Consider the following 21374-nt stretch of genomic DNA (forward strand, 5'->3'; position numbering starts at 1 on the left):
TTAAAAATATATATATTATTTTTGATTTTCAGTTATATACATTTCAATAGTTTTACAATCATTTTAACATTTCAAAACTCTACTTGCTTCACCCTCTTTCTGCGGTTCCTTCATTTTTTTTTTATATTTCCTGCATATTCCAAATTAACTTAACCTATTCATTTATTCATCTATTTTAAATATATACTCTTATAAAACTGCAGGTTATTGCAATAATCCTGCCAATGTTCTTATCTATTTACAGTTTGTTTGTAAATATTCAGTAAACCATTTCCATTCTTTTGTAAACTTGATTTCTTCTTTTTCCAGTAAGTTTCGCCATTTCTGCATATTCCATAAGTTTTTGTATCCATTCTTGTTTCCTCAGGACTTTTTCTTCTTTCCATTTTTGGGCAAATAACATTATTGCCACTATAGTCTCACACATGAAAAAAATTCTATACAGTTCAAGTAGTTCTCCTATAATTCCCAAAAGGAAAACTTCTGGGGGTTTTTTATAAATGTTATTTTGAACATCTTTTTCAATTTGTTATACAGTTGTACCTTGGAAGTCGAATGGAATCCGTTCCGGAAGTCTGTTCGACTTCCAAAACGTTTGAAAACCAAAACACAGCTTCTGATTGGCTGCAGGAAGCTCCTGCAGCCAATCAGAAGCCCTGTCGGACATTCAGCTTCCAAAAATAGTTCGCAAACCAGAGCGGTCACTTCCGGGTTTGCGACGTTCGGGAGCCAAAATGTTCAGGAACTAAGCTGTTCAACTTCCAAGGTACAACTGTATATCATTTCCCACATTTGTCATTGTTAATGCCTCTGTATCCTCTTGTTGGACAGTGGTTCTAGAAAGAGAGTACTTTGCATCTTAATTCAATTATGTTTGCATCATACCTTGACCAGGCCCCTTTGCAACTATCCCTTTCTGACTCGGCCACAATTGATTTATTTGGGTGTGATTCAGCTAAGTCATGGGAAAGACTCATTGAAATCAGTGGACTTAAATACAGTACTTAAGTCCAGTAATTTCATTGGCTCTGTTCTAAGCATGACTTCGTTGGATATCACTTGTTATGCTGGATTTCATAAGATTAGTCTGTTCAGAATGCACTTAGTTTGAAAATATGCTCTTGATTTGATGTTCATGGCTTTCAAGACTGCCCACTAAAGTAAAGCTAGTTTTGAATATTGTTTTGGATTTAGTTGTGTGAATGTTTCTGAAAGTTTATCTGTTTCTGCACATTATGCCAGATCTGTTGTACAGCTATGTCAAAAAGTAATTTTAGCAGTTGTAACTGGTGGTGGATAGGTGCAATACAGAACTTTTCATCAGACAAAGAATGTAGCAGGGTAACTGCATAAAAATTTTTTTTAATGGACTAGAATCTCATATAATACACTTTTTCATATATACACATTTAGGAAACCAAAGAGTGATTGCTTACCAAATTCAAAAAATCTACTTGGAATATCATTGTTTAATGTTTTTCCCATTTAGGAACAGCTTCTGAGGATGGTAAGAGAATGAAGCTTCTGCTAAAAATCAAATGCTTTCATCTTTATATTTTCATTATCACAAGCAACGGCATTATACAGAGTATATAGTCCCTCATATGACCTCCAGGGTTAATTCATTAGTTGGCTTGCCTAATAATGTTTTGTCGCTGCAATATTTATTTGCAAAATATTGTGTTTGTTTTATATTTTTTCCAAGTAGCCATTCACAATAAAAATGTATTGATGCCCACTTTATTTTAGATGTGCAAAGTTTTTTGGTGGATATTTCAACATGCTAGACAGACATTCTCATGCTTTGGGGAAGCAGGTGCTACTATTTATTTGGACTTGAAATTTCTCTTGGAAATCAAGTAGATACATAAGCTGAGGCCGGTCCTTCAAGCTGCGGTCAAGTATTGTCAAATGGTCTTTAAAACATTAACTTTACAAGAATGCAAAAATGATGTTCATCAAAAAGTTTAATACTGTGCTTACCTTTGTTTTGTAATTGCAATATGTCCCAGCACTAAGCAATGACACTGACTTTTTAAAGATGGAAAGTTATGATTAATTTTGCTACATTTTACTCTTTCCTTTCCTGCAAGGAGCTCAAGACTGTATATTAACTGTATCCACACAATACCCCTGTTAGGTAGTTTAGACTGAGTTGTGCAACTGACCTAAGATCACCTAATGAGCTTCATGACTGAGGGAATCTGGGTCTCCTTGATCCTGGCTTAAAAGTATACCCAGCCTTTGCCACTGATAACTGCTTGTGTTCCTGCTTGAAGATACCTGCAGTTATAGTATGTAGTCAGTGGGAAAGTTTTTTTGTTGTTTGCCTCTAACTGCAGCAAGGCTAGGGGTCAAGATGCCCTCACTCTTGCCCTTGCTAATGAATCACACCCTCATGAAATGAAATATTAATCAACACAATGACATTCTTGAAATATTTGACAATATTTGACCAATATTCAAATAGGTGAACATGACTGATCAGTTGACCAGTATTCCAACCCTAAGTTTAGCACCGATAAGCAAATATATAGATTCAGATAAAAATGAGGGTGATTGCCACGTGGATTTGAGTTTTCATCATTATTATTGCAGTGGAAGCTGGATCATGTCTTTCTGGTCCTTTTGCATCATACCAAAATGGTGGCACTCTGTATTCCTGCCTTGTGCAGGTCAAAGTCTTTGTGCATTTAAGCACCATCTAACCATTACAGTGGATGGCAGAGATACTGTCACTGCATGGGTGTTATTGTGTTGAATTTAGCCAAACCTGTTTGTGCATAATAAACTTAACATGGATAACATTGTTTTCTAGTAGCTGAGGAAATAATACTTCTAGACTTTCTGTGAGCTTATTTCTCTACTTGATGAATAAATCTTTCTTTAGGGAGCCAAAAAATTATGAGAACTATATTGAATGAGATTATACACTGAACTGTACTGAACTTTCTACTTTTCTTCTGGGTTCTATGTTAATATTCAGCAATATCTACCATTAGCAATTCTTAAATGCTGGAGCTGCGGTTCTTAAACTTTTTTGGGTCATGAACGCCTTTGAAAACCTAATAAAAGCTATGGACCTCCTCCCTAGAAAAATACAAATTCATAAATTAAGACAAAAATTTACCGTACATGCAATTTATTTTATTTGCATTGGAAGAATCCTTTTTCTGTGTGTGCCTGATTCACAGACCCCATGGGGACTCCGGATTAAGAACCACTCTGCTAGAGTAATGGGATATTAGGAACCAAAATTTATTTCCCCCCTCTTTAAACCTAAGCATCCTGCTAACTCAGGCATGGGGAACCCCTTGTCCTCCAGGTATTGCTGGACTACAACTCCTAACATATCTGACCATTTGCCATGCTGCCTGGGGGCTGATGGAAGGTAGAATCCATAACCACCTGGAGAGCTCTGTGCCTGTGCCGTCTCAAATCCATCCTGCTAACCCTTCATTGCAGAACTATTAACTGGATAGTTTCAGAGCTGTTTTCATCTTAGCTCTTTGAGAGAAGAGAAATACACGTCCAGCTTAAGTATGGAGAATAGGATTTTGTGTTTCTCCAACTCTCTGAAGCAAATTTTAGGGATTGTGGGGACTGTAGAGGGGTGGGAGAAATACTAAAAATTGCTTCCCTCCTCCTCCTGATGTCAGCTTAGCAGTACCACTGCATACAACCAAAAGTATTTAAACTAGAAAAAGGGAGACAGGGTCATGGGAAAGCCTGCGATCATTATGGTTTATTAAATTAAATATTCACAGTCACAGCAAGACACGGGCAAAATTTTGCACTCTGCATTCCTTTTTGAAGTTTGCATTTCTGCCATTCTCTGGTGTATTGAGAAGTTGTGACTGGAGCATCTGCACTAGTCTGTATTTTTTAGCATTTCATCCTCTAGCTGTAAAATAACTGCTTAGAGCAACAGCCTTACTGCTTTAATGTTTCTCTTCAGGAGACGGAAATATTTCTCTAATACTTGTGCCATGTGTTGCTTGTTTCTTGTTGTTTCACTTTATAGGACGTGTGCGAACCAAGCTTTCAGCACCCTCTATTGGCATGGGAAACTCAAAGACGGATTCCAGAGGCCGTAGTCGAACAAAAGTTGTGTCTCAATCTCAGCGTATGTATTTCTATGTTGTCGTTCTTACTCTGTTAATAACATTAAGCCATATGCATAGTGTACAATCATTGACCAAAGGATATGGTCAAGTATATATATATTTAAAAACACTACATACTGAGTTGTTGTTCTGTGCCATAGGTTCATCGTCGCCAGACAAAAATGAAGGTATATTTTTTTTTCAGTGTTTCAGTGTTTCGGGTCAGTAGTCTGCATGCTTTTGGAGTCTCTTATAGTCCGTGTGGTGTTATTTTGAACAAGATATGAAACATAAAATGAAAAATTGCTTTTAAAAAAACCCCACTAAGAAATTATTCCTGTGATTAGGAATTGTGAAATTATTCCTGTGATTAGGGATTGTGATTAGACTATATGGAGACTTTACAAATGAAGGTGCATTGTGAAACAGTGTAGTTTTTAAAACAGAGAATAAAGAGTGAATTGATAGTTTATGTTCATGATGCCATAGAAAATATATGCAGCGTGTATAGGATGAGGGAGACAACTAGATTTTGTTTCATTATTAAACAGTCGTTTACTTAATGAGACACTTTGGGTTTTTTTCTGTCGTTTTAACATAGAGTTGCTTTAGGTTTAAATCAGCTTGATTTTCAAATACTGGTATTGGAAAAAGGCTATACAACATTGATCTCAACTCAATAACAAGATGCACCCCATACTCTCACTTTAGCACCAAGGAAGAAAGATAGGGGGTTGTCATCCCTGCATTTCTTACACCATAGGGAATGTTTACTACACACCTACTGCAGCACATTTATTTTTCCCTGTCTACCTGAGAAGTGTAACTTGTAGATATTGATGGATGTAAATTCCAAAGGTGTAGGGGCATAGTTCAGTGAGATTTTTCTCCACTTCACAAATTATGTAGAGGAAATATTGCCAGTGTTTTTGGATACCCATAGAAGATAATATACAAATGAGGAATACCCTAAGAGTATGTGGGCAAATGTCCCTATTAAGACAATTTTATTAGCATAGAGACAGGAATTAGAAAACTATATCAGACTCTCCCTAGCTGCAGTAGAGATATATTGGAAGGCAAAGTGGGATAAAAAATACCTGAGAGCTGAGTATTGTATTATGATTAAATTGTTGTCATTTTTAATGCAAATATTTGCAACTGCCCATCATCTGCAGGTGCCTGGGACTTTATGTATATGAAAGAAGACTCTTATTGGTGTACTTTAATAATTCCTTTATTTCATTCCAGGAGATTGCTTAAAGGGTTAATTCCCTGATGTTAATTATGTGGACTTAGAATATGCCTCTGTTTTTCTTTCCATTCAAAGCCCATTCTTTTGGCATTGTAAATAATATGTGTGGGTCTGGAATTCAATCTTAACACTCTGCTTTAAGGGTTTAATATAGCATACAAATGGTGTGTTCTACGAGATAGAAAAATTGCACATGACAAAACTAGCTGTAACCCAATAATGTAAGCAAGAAGAGATCATTGTGATAGAGATAAGCTCAATGCAACAAGACAAAACAGCTTCATTTGCTGTGTCTTGCAATGACAGCTATTGGCCCCATGTTTTTGCAAAATCTTGCACTCAGTGCTAGAAGGCGTATCTTCGTCACTTTATTGCTAATGGATTTTAAGAGTTGGCTCCGCTTCTGAGCGCATAGCAAATCATTGGATTATGGAGACTTTATGAACTACTTCACTCACTAACTACCCCATGTCTTAACGTTTGCACAAACTGTTGGTGATTATAATAGGCATGTTTGCAAGCTGAATTATACTAATTATAGAGCTTCAATTAAGTGTAGCTTTTTGTTAATTATATATTCAATGCCCGCATTTGGACGAATGAGTCTCAGCTTAATAAGCCAAGATATGCATGAGCTTTGGGCACCTGCAGGAAGCTGCAATTAGTCATAGTTTATTGTTACATTAGTACTGGGAGCTATGGTTAGTGGCTTCCATACAAGCCAGGCTTTTTTGCACAAAGGCATGCAGATGTGCCTAAAGCTCACGCACATCTCTGCTTATTAAGCAAATTTTGATGATCCAAATGTGGCCAGTGACAAACCTGGAATTGCCTCTGCATAATGTGTGATAAGCCCCTAGTACTATTGCAGACACGTATGCAAAGGGATCTCAATATGTGGTAGTTAATGAAAAACTAGTACATTAAGTTACAGTGCTATCACATGCATATGCAGTATTCTCATTCTGAGACTAGCTGGTTTATTATAGTATAAGCTTACATAGACTGCAGTGGATAAATTAAGTGCATGTTACCATTTTGGTGATTGTGTATATAACAGCAGTATAATAAAAAACAATATGGTTAGGATAATGTAAATATAAAACAAAATTGCTAGAGACTTAACATATAACCCCGGGAGGAGTTGTTGTTTGGTTGGGTCCAGAGCAGGATGGTCCCTGCTGCCTCGAAAGAGGCAATGATCCACCCACTTTGCTGAGCTTGAATCTTGACAGTCACTAGGGATGAGTGGTTCCTCTGTCAAATAAATTGGTCTGAATGCAGTGGCACTCAGCCCTGAATGTGCAGGTACACAGGCTCAAGGTGCTTCCAGATCTAACTCTGTCATTGGAGACCCTTGTAGCCTCAGAATCTAGAAGCACATTTTCCAGCTGCACTTTTTATAACAGCTTCTACCGTCCCTGGGCTGGGAAAGCTTGATCACCGCAGTTGAGGAATTGGTGACTTCAAGATTGGATAACTGCAATGCGTTCTTTGTGGGGGTTCTTTTATGCTTGATCTGGAAATTGCAGTTAGTGCAGGATGCTACAGCACAATTACTAACAGGAGTGGGGCACTGTCAGCATATAGCACCTGTGCTCAGATTTCTGCACTTGTTTCCAATTTGTTACTGGGCCCAGTTCAAGGTGTAACTATTATTATAAAGGTAAAGGGCGCTCATCTTGCTCTATAGGCCGAGGGAGCCGGGGTTTGTCCGCAGACAGCTTCCGGGTCATGTGGCCAGCATGACTATGCCGCTTCTGGTGAACCAGAGCAGCGCACGGAAATGCCATTTACCTTCCCACCGGAGCCGTACCTATTTATCTACTTGCACTTTGACGTACTTTCAAACTGCTAGGTTGGCAGGAGCTGGGACCGAACAACGGGAGCTCACCCCGTTGTGGGGATTCAAACCGCCGACCTTCCAATCAGCAAGCCCTAGGCTCTGTGTTTTAGACCACAGCGCCACCCCTTAACTGTTTTTATATAAAGCCCTTAATGGCTTTGGACCAGTTTACTTGCAGGATTGCCTTGCCCCATATGAGCCCACTCAACCACTTTGATTTGCAGAATTGGCACCATTACAGGTGGCACATATTACCTGTTCCACAGCTATAAGAAGCTGATCTTTGAGTGTGACAGCACTTACACTTTGGAACTCCCTGCCTATTGACATCAGGCAGGGTTCACTATACTATTTTTGGTATATCATTAAAATACAGTGGTACCTCGGGTTAAGAACTTAATTTGTTCTGAAGGTCTGTTCTTAACCTGAGGTACCACTTTAGCTAACGGGGCCTCCTGCTGCCGCTGCCCGATTTCTGTTCTCATCCTGAAGCAAAGTTCTTAACCCGAGGTACTATTTCTGGGTTAGCAGAGTCTGTAACCTGAAGCGTCTGTAACCCGAGGTGCCACTGTATTATGGTTTTGGAAAGCCCACCCAGGCACATAAATATTGTTTGTTGTTATTGTTTGTTGTTGTTGTTGTTGTTTTAATTAATTAATTACCCAACCATCCTATACCTGGGGGGTCTCAGGGAGGTTCACATCTCAGGGCGGTTCATGTGTTAAAAGTAGCTTTGAATGGGGAAGATGCCTAAAAATGCAAGAAGAAACTATTTTAAATATTTGAAACAATGTACGTGCATACGCTTCATTATTTGCTACTCATCAATTTACTCTAAATGAAATGTTTTAGGATTTCAGGTGGTTGTTTCTGAAATGGTCTGTGTAGATTTGCCATTAAATGTTTGTCTATCTGGAATATTACAAATGAAGGAGTGAAAGCCACACATAGGTTTTTCAGTGGCAATGAATTTTGAGGGTATTTCTTTTAAAGTGTATTTCTTTTAAACCATGCAGTTCTGTAATTGAGAACCTTCAGCAGTGATAATAATTAAATATTCCTATCTGGTGGTAAAAAAAATCAGGGAACTCTGGCAGTCCGTGAAAGCTTGTCATTCCTCATTAACTAGATCAGTAATGGTGGATAGCCTTTCTCGAAGACAATTTGCTACCACTATCAACTTTCTCCTGTCACAGGGTGGCCTGCCTGATGTTGTTGGACTCCAGTTCCCAGCAGCCCCAGCCAAAGTGGCCCACTGATCAGGGATGATGGGAGCTGTAGTTCAGCAACATTTGTGGTTCCACTTGTTCCCTACCCTTGCCATTAGAGGAGTGTTGGGTGTATGTGTTTGCGCCCACTGTTATGCATCGTGAACGGAGCTCAGAACAGAGATTTCTCAAGTCAGCCACCTGAAAACAAAAGTTTGAAGATCTCTGCCATAAACAAATCTTCACCTGTATCCCCTTAGTTGTCGTTTCATATACTTTAACTATTGGTATGGGCCTGCAATAGTATGGTGGAACCCCCATTTAATCTTGGCGGGTTTGTATTTGTGGCCAGCAACCATTTAATCTTGTGGGTCTGTTGTGAAATCTTTGAAAAGAACTAGAGCAGTAATGATGATGTTGACCCAAGTCTGCATGGTATTCTTCAACTATTTCATGAAGATTACATGAAAGCCAGCACTAAGGTGTGGTGGTGTGCTCTCCCTCTCTGGTTGTATTTGTCAACAGTATTTCCATACACACAATGACATAAATATAAAAGTAAAGCCAGGGGCATGTAGATGTTACAAATACTGCTTTGAAATTCTTGTAGTCGGGCTCTCATCTTTGGTTGTTCCTTTACAACTTCTGCATGCATGCCAGATACAATTTTTTTGTATCTTTCCCCTCTTCTTACCCCACCCCATTTTGCTTTTCCTTCATTGTATTATCCAAATTGAAGAACTTGTTACCGTTTCTTCAGCTATTAAATCTTGCACTTAAAATTTACTTGGAGTGAAGACATCCAAAGATCTCGATCCAGTGTTTCAATTAAATTTACCGGTGAATTTATGAACACGGTGCAGTTCTTTGTTCGAGAGCTGAAGAACTGTAATTGCGCAGCTTCTGTTTTGTCTGCTTCGTATATAAGCACCTGAGCCTGATGGAGGCTATGAAAATGCACTGCTTTTTGCGCTAACCCTATTGTTGCATTCCCCCCCCCTCTTTTATGTGAACTGACTAAAGCCTTTTTATTTCCATTTGCCATCCATTGTTAATCTGCTCTGCTCCCTCCCTATTCATGGATTTTATACCCTTACCCTACTCCTGCCTTTACACTTGTTCAGGATCACAGTCTGCTAACCCACAGTCTGGTGGTAAGGCTTTTCAGATTTTGTGTGTGCATCATTGTTTGTCCATCCATCACGACAGGATCCTATTCAGCAGAAGCAGTCAATATTGTAGGTTAAAATACCCCTGCCAAAAAGAAATACCTTGAAGAATCTAAAGGCACATAGGTTTTAGGAATTCAGATGAACAGGTGAGCAGCCTCAAGAGCCAGGATTTAGGGACAAATTATATGATGCTCCAAGCTGAAATGGTTCCAACCATTTTATAAAGAGAAGCATGCAGTGACCATTGGTTTTCACACTGAAAATTGCTCCAAATTCTACAAATGCACCAAATGCAAGATACAAAAACATGTGTAGATAGTAATGGGTGACAATCACATACATATTGTGCTGCTCACACGTTCAGTGAAATAAACAATGTGATAACCAGATATGACAGTCTACATGTAGTTTTCATTATTTTTCATGATGAGTATGCATAACACAGGAAACCTGTGATTTCATGCTTTGTACCACAGAATTTAACATGGAGCGTATAATTTAATCTTCTAAAAATCCATTTGTTTCATTTAATATTTTTGGAGGGACACCTTAAAATACCAGGGTTAAAACTTTCTCAAAATATTTAGCAACAGCTCTTAAAAGGAGGAACTCCAGTGCCTGTGTAATCTGAAGTAAAACTCACTGAGTTAGTTGGACTTAATTCCAAGTATATATAGCATTTTGGCCTTCAAGTAGTCTGAATGCTATGCAGGGACCCCCAAAGACTTTTATGCTTAAAAAATGTACACAGTTGGGTTTGGGTACACACACATTTTTTGCTGAATAGACTCCTGCCTGAAAGAAGGCATTCTACAGCGGTATTTCCCAAACCTCTGATAGCTGACGTACACTTAAATTTTTGAGTTTAAGTTGGAGACACTTGAGGGTTTAATTTAGAATGTGAGGGTAAGAATTGCATTTGGTGAATTGGTGCTGTGGACTTGGAGGATGCTGCCTCCTGCCTTTCTGTATGTCTTTGTCCTGAGCATATCTCCTGGAAAACTTCTCAGGTTGGTGACCCATGTATAGAAGCAGTGACAAGCATCTCTTGGGAGCAGGTAACTGCTTTGTTGAGAGTGAGTGTATCTTACAGCATACAGTAAGAGCAGATTGCCTGCCCCCAACTAATGCTGATAAGAAGGAGCCAAGGCCAGAACAGGGCATCATACAGAAACACAGTCTCCTTAGTGCAGGGTTGGGGAACTTCATTCAGATGTTGCTGGAATAAAGGCTCCCCTCATTCCTAACCGCTGATGCTGGGAATTGGAACCCAACAAAATTTGCAGGGCTGCAAGTTCTCCATTCCTGCCCTAGTGATAGTTGCTGTGGACTAATAGGAGCTTTTACTTCTCACTGCACACCAGTGTCACAAAGCATGTGGTTTGGGAATTGCTGTTCCATTCCATTAGCATATTGTATCTGAATGGACACGGTGATTCACATAGCATTTGCATGGTGCGTTGACTTGCCCCTCCATCCTCCATCTTGATCCTGTTTATATAATGAAGTACATAATGAAATGGATTGTTTAAATGTATGTGGTTATTTTGATTTTTCTTCAGGGATTGGCCATGCCAGGCCATATCATACTACTACAAAGTAATCCACGTATTAAATTAAAACCAGCCTGTCTCGTTTTTTAAAAAATGGGTGGGACTGCTGTCCTTCAGCGCTACACAGTTACGCTGTAAATGCATTGAAACTGAAAAGTGTTAGGATATCATTATTTACCAACAAGTCACTTTATCTTCACTTGCCGATTTTGGTTCTGTTTTGTGTTAAACCAAGATGTTCAAAGACACAATTTGTACAATGATTTACAGGGCAGTTTGCCATAAGCTTCCACGCTTGTGCTTAGGATACAATGGAGGTTTCCCTCAACTTAGTTATGCTGACCGGGGGGGGGGGGTCACCACTGCAGAGCTCTCAACAGTAGCTTCTGAAAGTGCAAATAGAAGCTGTCACATCAGCAATAGCCAGGAGAACCCCCAACCCCAGGACGAAACTGGACCAGCCAAGGATCTGTGGGATTCTAAACAGGGCCATCGATCAGGGATAGACTTACTCAAACACACACATGGCTACACCAGCCTGGAGCTAGTGCAGCAAAAACAACAACAGCAGCAGTTTTATTGCCCTCCCACCTTCCCTAGCCAGCACAACTGGTACTACTTCAGATGCAGCCGTGGCCCCAGTACTCCTTTCAGTCCTGCTATTCCCAGCCAGGATTGCAGCCTAAAACATTTGGAAATAGGATGTCTCTTTTTTTATACTCAATGCATGTGAAACTGTTTATTTAACGTAAAGTTCTAACTTGCAAACCTATTGGCAACGAAAATTTAGTACTTGGACGTTTAGGTGTAATTTAAAGAGCTGCTTTAGGTGATCACAAGTTCTTCAGGTTGCCAAATGACATCTCTTTGCAAGGCATCAGAGGCTATTCTCTGGTTTCCCAAGTTTCAGGAATGGCTTATTGGTTAGCATAGATAATTGCTTTTGGAAATGGAGGATTGGCCCCACTGACCTTGGCACCCCAGTCTAATTAAAGTTGGGAATGTTACACAAAATAAGCAGTTTCCTTCCAGCTATGTCTCTGGAGCATCAAGACTCTTGTAATTAGTTCCTAGCTTGTAATGATGCATTAATATGCCCCCGGCAGTTTAATGCGAGTGGTATGTGTTTTAATTATTAAAATTTGGAAATTAGTACTTAAGGAGGTACAAATATGAAAAGCATATTTTGTGCATGAACTAATAAACTTTGCTTTAACACAGCACACATGTTCCAGATTCTATGCTGTTCATTATCGTCAGGTTCTTCCAAACAACTTCTCAGACCATTCCATTCTACCATAGCTGTTTCATTTATCTAGAGTTTTTTTTTTCTTTTATTCCCAAGCAGTTATGCATTGGAATGTATAGCTTATGTTTTGTTTGCTTTGCTTTGCTTTCAGCTGGCAGCCGTTCTGGTTCCCCTGGAAGAGTTTTGACTACAACTACACTCTCGACTATGAACACAGGGGTTCAGAGAGTGCTAGTCAGTCATGCAACAGCACAAAAGCGAAGCAAGATTCCGCGAAGTCAAGGATGTAGCAGGGAGGCGAGTCCTTCAAGACTATCAGTTGGTAAGGCTTGCTTGCTAGTCATAGCTTCTTTCTTTTATATGGTGGCCTGTCTCTCACATAGTCACTGAATTCAGGTGATCTGAGTCCAGGTTTGCTGAATATCTGCTTGTAAATTGGGTCTTCCATGTCATATGAAAGGCACAAATACAGGATGGGTGACACCTGGCTTGAGAGCAGTACATGTGAAAAGGATCTAGGAATCTTGGTAGACCACAAACTTGACATGAGTCAACAGTGATGCAGCAGCTAAAAAAGCCAATGCAATTCTGGGATGCATCAATAGGAGTATAGTGTCTAGATCAAGGGAAGTAATAGTACCACTATATTCTGCTCTGGTCAGACCTCACCTGGAATACTGTGTCCAGTTCTGGGCACCACAGTTCAAGAAAGATACTGACAAGCTGGAACGTGTCCAGAAGAGGGCAACCAAAATGGTCAAAGGCCTGGAAACAATGCCTTATGAGGAACGGCTTAGGGAGCTGGGTATGTTTAGCCTGGAGAAGAGAAGGTTAAGGGGTGATATGATAGCCATGTTCAAATATATAAAAGGATGTCATATAGAGGAGGGTGAAAGGTTGTTTTCTGCTGCTCCAGAGAAGCGGACACGGAGCAATGGATTCAAACTACAAGAAAGAAGATTCCACCTAAACATTAGGAAGAACATCCTGACAGTGAGAGCTGTTCAACAGTGGAATTTGCTGCCAAGGAGTGTGGTGGAGTCTCCTTCTTTGGAGGTCTTTAAACAGAGGCTTGACAGCCATCTGTCAGGAATGCTTTGATGGTGTTTCCTGCTTGGCAGGGGGTTGGACTAGATGGCCCTTGTGGTCTCTTCCAACTCTATGATTCTATGATATCCTGAGATTAGTAACACATTAGGTAAAGAATAGTAAGCATCTTAATATTCTCCTTTAGATTGGGAAAGCATACTCAGTAAACAGAGCAAGCACACTAAATATCCAGTCATCAACTCCCAGGGTAAGGCTTATTTCACACACTAGGTGGTTTTTCCAGCAGTGCCCAGTCCCTGTCGATTAATATATGTATGTGGAAAAGCATTCTCGCAAGCATAGGTGTATTGCATGCATGTTTCACAGTTCTAAGAGTATATGAAAAGCATCATGTGAGAAGCACCTCTTAGAAATACAGAAAATGATGAAAATGCAAATCCTTGACTTTCAGCCTTATCTGCAGGTATGGACAAGTATGCAGCATATATTAATTCCGCCCTATTTCCCCCGAAGTTAGATGGGCCTAACTTCCATTTGCACTTTAAACTATTTTCCAAATGGGCACATAATAAACGTGCGCTTCTGTTGAAGTGCCTGTGTTTTCTGTAAGTCAAAGTATGGAGAAATGCATTTATTTAGATTTCGTTCGTGCTTTAGAAAAGTGGGGTCTTATTGTGAAAGGTAACATGTGGGATTGCATTAAAATGTCAACTCTTTCTGTGTCTTCTCCCTTTCTGTGCTGCTGTTGGTCTGTACCCTGAATCATACTAGCACGAGGTAGCCGTATTCCTCGGCCTAGTGTGAGTCAGGGGTGCAGTCGGGAAGCCAGCCGTGAAAGTAGCAGGGATACAAGCCCTGTCCGCTCTTTTGCGCCCCTTGGTAAGTACTTGGAGAGCTTGTTCTGCATGGCTGTGTTTGCCCTTGATTATCTGCTAATATAAGCTAAATAAAGAGATGGCATTTAACAAGACAGCCTATTTAGTCTGGCTGAAGACTTTGCCCATTTGAAGAGGCTAAAAATGCCCTCTGTAATTCTAGAGTGACAATGCAATCCAGAAGTGTATGCCTAGCAACCCCCAAGGTTCTTCCAAACATGCCAGTTAGCCATTCCTTCAATGCAGTTACCTCCCAGTTTCTCTTGTAAACGAGAAATAATTTTCAGTGTTACACATACTATTCCCCCTCCCCCCGGTAACTTTATCATCAGCTCTTGCACTAAAACCCAAACATCTTTTGAAAACTCATGTTCAAGGAGCAGTTTGGGAGTTCTTCGGGGTTGATACCTGTTTGGGAGAAACACCGCTATAGTATCTCTGATTATAGGCGCACACTTCTGGATTGTCCCCTGGCGCAAATGATTGTAAAATTGATATTCTGAAAATCAAGATTTGCCCTTTGTTTCTGTGTTGCACATGCTTATCAGCCGTTCCTTCTTACCATACTAGATTGTTTTTGATTTTTCCCTGTTCTTGATCTTTAGTATGAAAATCATAATGCATTTAATAATTTTATAGTGTAGTAGTGGCAATGCAGTTTCAGAGGACGAGGTTTTTTACCCTGCAAAACCAGCAGATTCACAGCACAGTCAAGAAACAAGTTATAGATTAGGTTTTTTTTTTCCAAAACCTTACTTTAGTGCCTGGCCTGGGAACACGATATTGGCACTGGAAACCTTTCTGCATTTCATAGCTACAATATAACTTCTAGAAGTCTTTTTTATGGACATAGTATTCTAAGTTGCTTATCTGACATTTAGTGGCTGCGTTCGGATGAAACACAAAGCCATTAAACTATAGCTAAGCAAATTAGTCTCCGCATGACCTACTTACTAGAACATGCAGCTCAAATATTCCCACTGTGCTCCTCCTTTCCTCCAGCAGGTAAACAACCACAGAGCGGTTCACTTTGCAGTATGTCCAAACACGTGCCCGTTGTTTGTTTTTCTCTAAACCAGGAGTAGCCGCTGTGGTGCCCTACAGATCTCCAATAAACCCCAGCCATCATAAGTAATGGTCATGTATGATGGAGTTGGAGCTGGCTTATCCCTGCTCTGAACAAAGCACAACCATGGTTTGTTTAGAGTGAAACAAACCACAAGGGCTGATTCAAAGCCTAATACTAGGCCAGCCACTTTGTGGTTTGACACTGCTTTAAGCTAAAAACATTTTAATCCAGGAAAATTGATTTAACTTACCTTGTTGAGCATTGATCAGACTTTTTAAAAACTACCTTCAATGGCTTTAACTGCTTTTTTCTTATTTTTATATGTTCCCTTTCTAGAAAAAAAAGTTGATGAAACGTTTAAAATAACTTAGTGTTTTTTTGAGCCACGTTTTTCCTGTTTCTGTAAAATTTAGCACTGCAATGCCACTGCTTAACTCAAAACCCTGGAAATCACTCTTCTGTATAAGCTTGCTTTAGTTATCATCCAGTGGTCCATTTGTTTTAAGTTTAGGCAACCAGTCCTTCAGTCTTTCCCCCCATCAATGGGCAAGAAGTTCCCATTGGTAGCTATGCTACTTTACACATTTTTGATGAGGAAATATAAAGTAACCTGGACTTATATATGTATACTATTAGCTTTAACACAATAAATGTTAACACAAAGAACACATTTGTTCCCTACGCTTTTGCTACACTCCTTTTACTAAGTTATGTCTAAAATGTGAAGGGGGGAGTTGCATGCTGTATGTGATTTACGTAATGAATCAAGTAAAATGTTAATTATGTTAACTTGTAAAAATGAATTCACACATTTTAATTTCAATGTTCACCAGCAGAATCAGAACTTCAAGGTTTCTGTCCTTTTAATGATTCTTAGATACACAGATGGACTAAGGGGGATTTTTTTAAAAAAATTAAACTACTGGTATTCTTAATATAGGAAGAGAATTAACTATCAAGTTTTGTGCCAAATGACGTTTCAGGGTTGACAACTTTGTGAACCTCAAAAAAGATAGGTTGCTTAGCTGAATTTTTTTTGGTCATTTCCTGATTTTTGTGTGCTCTGTCATTCGACAGATGGCTTCAGATTTTTCAAAAAAAATACGAAAGGCGCCTTTAGATTCAGTCTTGTAATTATTACGTTTTCATGTAAGGCAAATTATTTCTCTCTCCTCTCCAGAAAATGTAACTTGGTCTCACGACCATTAAGTAGTTCATAGGGCGTGTTTTACAATACTGAAAATTATGTGCACGTCAGCTACCAACCTATGACCAGCCAGTTAAATGCAACTCTTGAGATGTGCAAGATTTTTACACCTACCACAAACATAAATGTTGAATGTTTGCAGTAGCACAGTTCTGAAGATTAGGGTAGTAGAAGCTGCATGCAAGCTATCTGTGGGCAGGGAGCCAATAATCACAGGATTATTGTACTCTGTACTCAGTGTTGATGTGAATCTGTTCTTAGTTCTTGTCATGAAGCAGTGCTGCCTGGCTTTGTCCAGACCTTGCTCCATTGCTCTCTGTACAATTGTCCTATACTTTACTTTTATAGTAATAGATAGGGTTCATATGATCCTGTTATTGCAGCTTCCAGGCATCACTCCAGATCCACTGGTGCCCTCTACTCTCCAGATGTTTATGGGGCTACAGGTGAAGGATGAGTACACTTTGCTATCATCTGTGCCATCATCCTGGATTATTTTTACCCCATTTGATTTTTCATGCAGTCTGTTTTTATCATTTTCAGTATTAATTTCTGTACATTATTTCAAATACTCAAAGTAGATAAAAGTGCAAAATGTTTTCCTTTCCTCGCACACACAGCAGTTTTTCTTTAGTTTCAGGTGAATTTTATTGGTTTTTCCTTCTTTTCCTTTCCATTCTTATATTTCTAAAGCTTTATTAATGCATGTAGCTTTATGATATGTAATGCTGTAGGCTGTGTTGATTGTGGTTTCCCTCAATTTGCTTCATAGTTTTAAAAAACACCAGAGTGACAAACACATTTTAGTAGAAGAAAAGAAAATTGTCGCTGTTGCTTCAGCTCCTGCATAATTATGTATACACAGTATGTTTTTGTTCTTTCTGCCACATGAGGAACAGTTAAATAACTGCCTTTAAATTTACATTAATTTCATTAGGATATTAAGGCCACAATCCAACATGAACATGTCACTGCAAACTGTATGTTACTTTTTAAACCAAGCCATTGCTTGTCTTTAGCAAAGGGAGCTACTTTAACAAACTTGAAAGAGAACTCCAGCTGCACTTGTTTCTCTGCAGTGTGTATGTAGAATTTTCTAGATTATGGCCAGTATCTTTCCTGAGCCATCTGGTTCATGAGGTTTCTGAGAGTGTACCAGGTTTCTATGGCAAGAGCTGGTGTTGATGGTAGGCTCTGCATATATTCATTTCCCTTCATAAATCAAGTAAGTGTTCCTTTTGTTGAGTTGAAGGCAAGAAGGCAAGCAGCCAGATTCAGAACAAATGAGATGAACCTTTTTGAGGCTTCACCGCTTCCAAATATTTGAAGGCACAAAACCTTTTTAAATAGTGGCTTTAAATTTTAGTTTATATTGCATTGACCTTCCCAGGATGATTCTGATTAACGTTTTCTTTTGTCTTATTATGACAGGCACAGGTTTTGGAATAAGTCAGTCAAGTCGGTTATCCTCATCAGTTAGTGCCATGCGTGTCTTGAACACAGGCTCCGATGTGGAAGAAGCAGTAGCAGATGCTTTGGTGAGCATCTTGTCTATTACACACCTGTTTGTTTGTTTGTTTGTTTGTTTGTTTGTTTTTGAGGGGGTGACAAAGTAAACTACTTTTTACATACTACTTTTGTAGTATGTAAAAAGTAAAGGTAAAGGTACCCCTGACCATTAGGTCCAGTTGCGGACGACTCTGGGGTTGCAGTGCTCATCTCGCTCTATAGGCCGAGGGAGCCAGCGTTTGTCCGCAGACAGCTTCCGGGTCATGTGGCCAGCATGACCAAGCCGCTTCTGGCAAACCAGAGCAGCGCACGGAAACGCCATTTAGCTTCCCACCAGAGCGGTACCTATTTATCTACTTGCTTTCGAACTGCTAGGTTGGCAGGTGTATGTATTACTGTCAAATTTGATTATTGGTTCTGCTAAAGTACATGGAGCTCCGTTTTTGACCATACGTGCCATTATGTCTCTGTTCCTTCATACTCATCTACCTTCCCCTCAAAGCCTTTCTTAACAACTTAATCTTTATTACCATAGTACGTGTAACTGCATTTACGTACATTTGTCATTCACTGTTGTTTTCCCTGCCGTCCGGTTTACATTGTAAGCTCCTTGGAGGCAGAGACTGGTCTACGTTTTTTTCCTGTTTAGTTATTAATTAAATCTATATCCCACCTTCCCTCCAAGGAGCTCAAGATGGTGTTCATGGTTCCAGCGGTGGACCATGTGCTACCGCTGCCCAGGGGCGAAACAGGAAGGGAGCCCACGGCGGCTGCACTGGCCCAGCCCTCGCCACCGATGCTGCTGCTCCAAATCAGTCCGATCAGACTGATTTGAAGGGGGCCTGACCCAGGAGTGGAGCTGCGGCTGGCTGGCAGTGTTGGGCCTCCGTGGGCTCCCTCACGCGCTGGAGCCCAGCGGAGGAAAGGAGCAGCACCCCTGGGTCATGCTCTCTTCCTCCCTCCTTGGTGGGTGGCGGCTGTGTCCTCCCCCTCCGTCTTGGCTGGCCCAGGGGTGGGGTGCACACAGACGTCCCATCGCCAGCCAGAAGGAGATGGAGCCATCGCCCCAGCCCCAATGGCCCAGCCCAGGCATGGCTTCCCACCTCGCAGCTCCGTCCTCAATAAAGGAGCCTGTTGTGGGGGCGCCTGATTACATCTCCTTGAAAAAAGGTGCTTGGGTCCACAATTGTGTATCTAGCTAAAACTATTATCCTTTCTTTTGTTCCTGAGGCTAAACCCAGACCTCATTTTTAACTAGAGGTAATGACATCTGTGCTTACACTATTTAACCGCTGTCAGATGTGCTCATAACTTTTCTGTTTCTTCTGTAATGCATTGCGCTCAGCTCTTAGGAGACATACGGACTAAGGTATAACAATATTTGTTTCCCTGTTAAAAATGCTCAGTGTTTTTAAATAAATACATAATGTCTGCTTCACTTGTGTCCCAGGTTCACAATTGTTTTAAGGAGCTGCACGTTTCCAAATGATTATAGTTTCAAATGTTGTTGTCCTTTTGTTCTACAGTGTGACTTCATAATGAAGGAAGCTTCCATGTATTCCAAATATTTTTTTAAAGTCTAATATAGTTGGACTTGCTCCTTAGTGCACATTTTGCCTTTATGACCTTAGTGCCCTTGCTGGGAAAGGTTATTGCTTTATACAAAGTACCAGTTGTGTTAAGAGATTAATGTTACAGGCTTCTTTGAACTTTACTTCCCCCTCCCCACCTAGTAAGCACAGCAAGATTTGGAACATCATTTAGCAGTTTCAGTATCTGTACTACAACAGCTGCAATTTCTTTCTTTGAACACACTTTTGGTTCTGTTCAATTTATTGATAGTTTTGGCTCTTGCTCTTGCTTTTTTGTTGCTTTTAGTCTGATAACTGTGCTTTTCAATGTGATTGCTGTGTGGTTTTATATTCTGCAAGCAGTTTTCAGTTACACGTTTTGAGATGAAAGTTGCCCGTTTTTATATAAATAAATTAAATGACCATGGTTAGAAGAGGTCTCCCTTTCAAATAACCAGACGGTCTCACGAATTGGTTATGGTTCTTCAAATGATGCTCTCTGTGTGATAGAAAAAGCCGGTGCGAAGGAGATACGAATCCTATGGAATGTACTCCGATGATGATGCCAATAGCGACGCATCCAGTGCCTGCTCAGAAAGATCGTACAGCTCTCGGAATGGCACCATCCCTACGTATATGCGGCAGACAGAGGATGTGGCCGAAGTCCTCAATCGCTGTGCAAGCTCCAACTGGTCAGAAAGAAAAGAAGGTCTTCTGGGGCTACAAAATTTGTTAAAAAACCAGCGAACTTTAAGGTAGGAGAACCATTTTAGGTAAGAGATTTGGTAGTTGAGAAAGCTCTGCAGATATTTATTCTCCGGCTAATGAATTGTACAGCAGGGAAAAGAAAGTCATCAACTGGCTTCCTAGTTCATAACTTGGTAGGCGACGTCCGTTGTTACTGCAAAACAAAACGAAAGCAACTGGCATCAATTTCTTGAAGTGCTTTGGGACGCTTGATATTTCCTTCAAAGATGATTGAAAAGTCTCTGTAAGGAATAGATCTCATCACATTTAGCTTTTGTTGAGCACATTCCTTCACAAGTACAGCATAAAAATGGCTCTGGATAATAATAGAGCCATATAGCACTTTAGAATCTTGACCCTATACATGCCATAACAATGATACTCTAATGGTGATTAAGAGCAAGTATTGGGCCACTGATTTTGATTTTGATTTATTGTATTTCTGTGCCGCTTTTAATTCAAATGAATCTCCAAGCGGTTTACAAACAATAAATAACTGACTCATGTACTCCCTTTCCTACCCCCCTCCAAGTATAAATTCCCCTGAGGCGAACCTCCCTTCCTCCTGGCTCCACACACACACACACACACACACACACAGGTTCTCAAGGATTATGGAGATTTGCAAGTAAGCAACAGTAGACAATTTCACCCCCTAGGCAGTTGTTGACCCTTACGTAGACTTTCTGATTCTGTGCTATAGTTCTGAGTGTAAAACATAGTATAAGCACGTTTACATTGCCAAACATGTTAATAAATGTAAAATATTTCACCGACTCATTTTTATAGTTGTTCTAAAGTTGCTCATAACATTACCCTGCCATTTACTAATTAGCCTTATGTCATTTTGGCAGTCGCGTTGAATTAAAAAGGTTGTGCGAAATCTTCACAAGGATGTTTGCTGATCCTCATAGCAAGGTATGTATTTGTTTTGCTCCATAGCGATTATGAACATCT

General features: G+C 40.0%; 1 protein-coding gene across 1 annotated transcript in view; it reads left to right on the forward strand.

The window, feature by feature from the left end:
• The window catches only part of CLASP2 (cytoplasmic linker associated protein 2), a 121522-nt gene that overhangs the window by 73109 nt on the left and 27039 nt on the right, over positions 1–21374 (forward strand). Inside the window, 10 exon segments of the mRNA XM_033164958.1 lie at positions 1490–1507; positions 4025–4126; positions 4268–4294; positions 12541–12711; positions 14211–14318; positions 16974–17036; positions 18022–18128; positions 19445–19468; positions 20181–20425; positions 21272–21335. Of these exon segments, the coding sequence (XP_033020849.1) occupies positions 1490–1507; positions 4025–4126; positions 4268–4294; positions 12541–12711; positions 14211–14318; positions 16974–17036; positions 18022–18128; positions 19445–19468; positions 20181–20425; positions 21272–21335 (929 nt within the window).

Source organism: Lacerta agilis, chromosome 12 (genome assembly GCF_009819535.1).
Source record: "Lacerta agilis isolate rLacAgi1 chromosome 12, rLacAgi1.pri, whole genome shotgun sequence".
NCBI classification, from domain to species: domain Eukaryota; kingdom Metazoa; phylum Chordata; class Lepidosauria; order Squamata; family Lacertidae; genus Lacerta; species Lacerta agilis.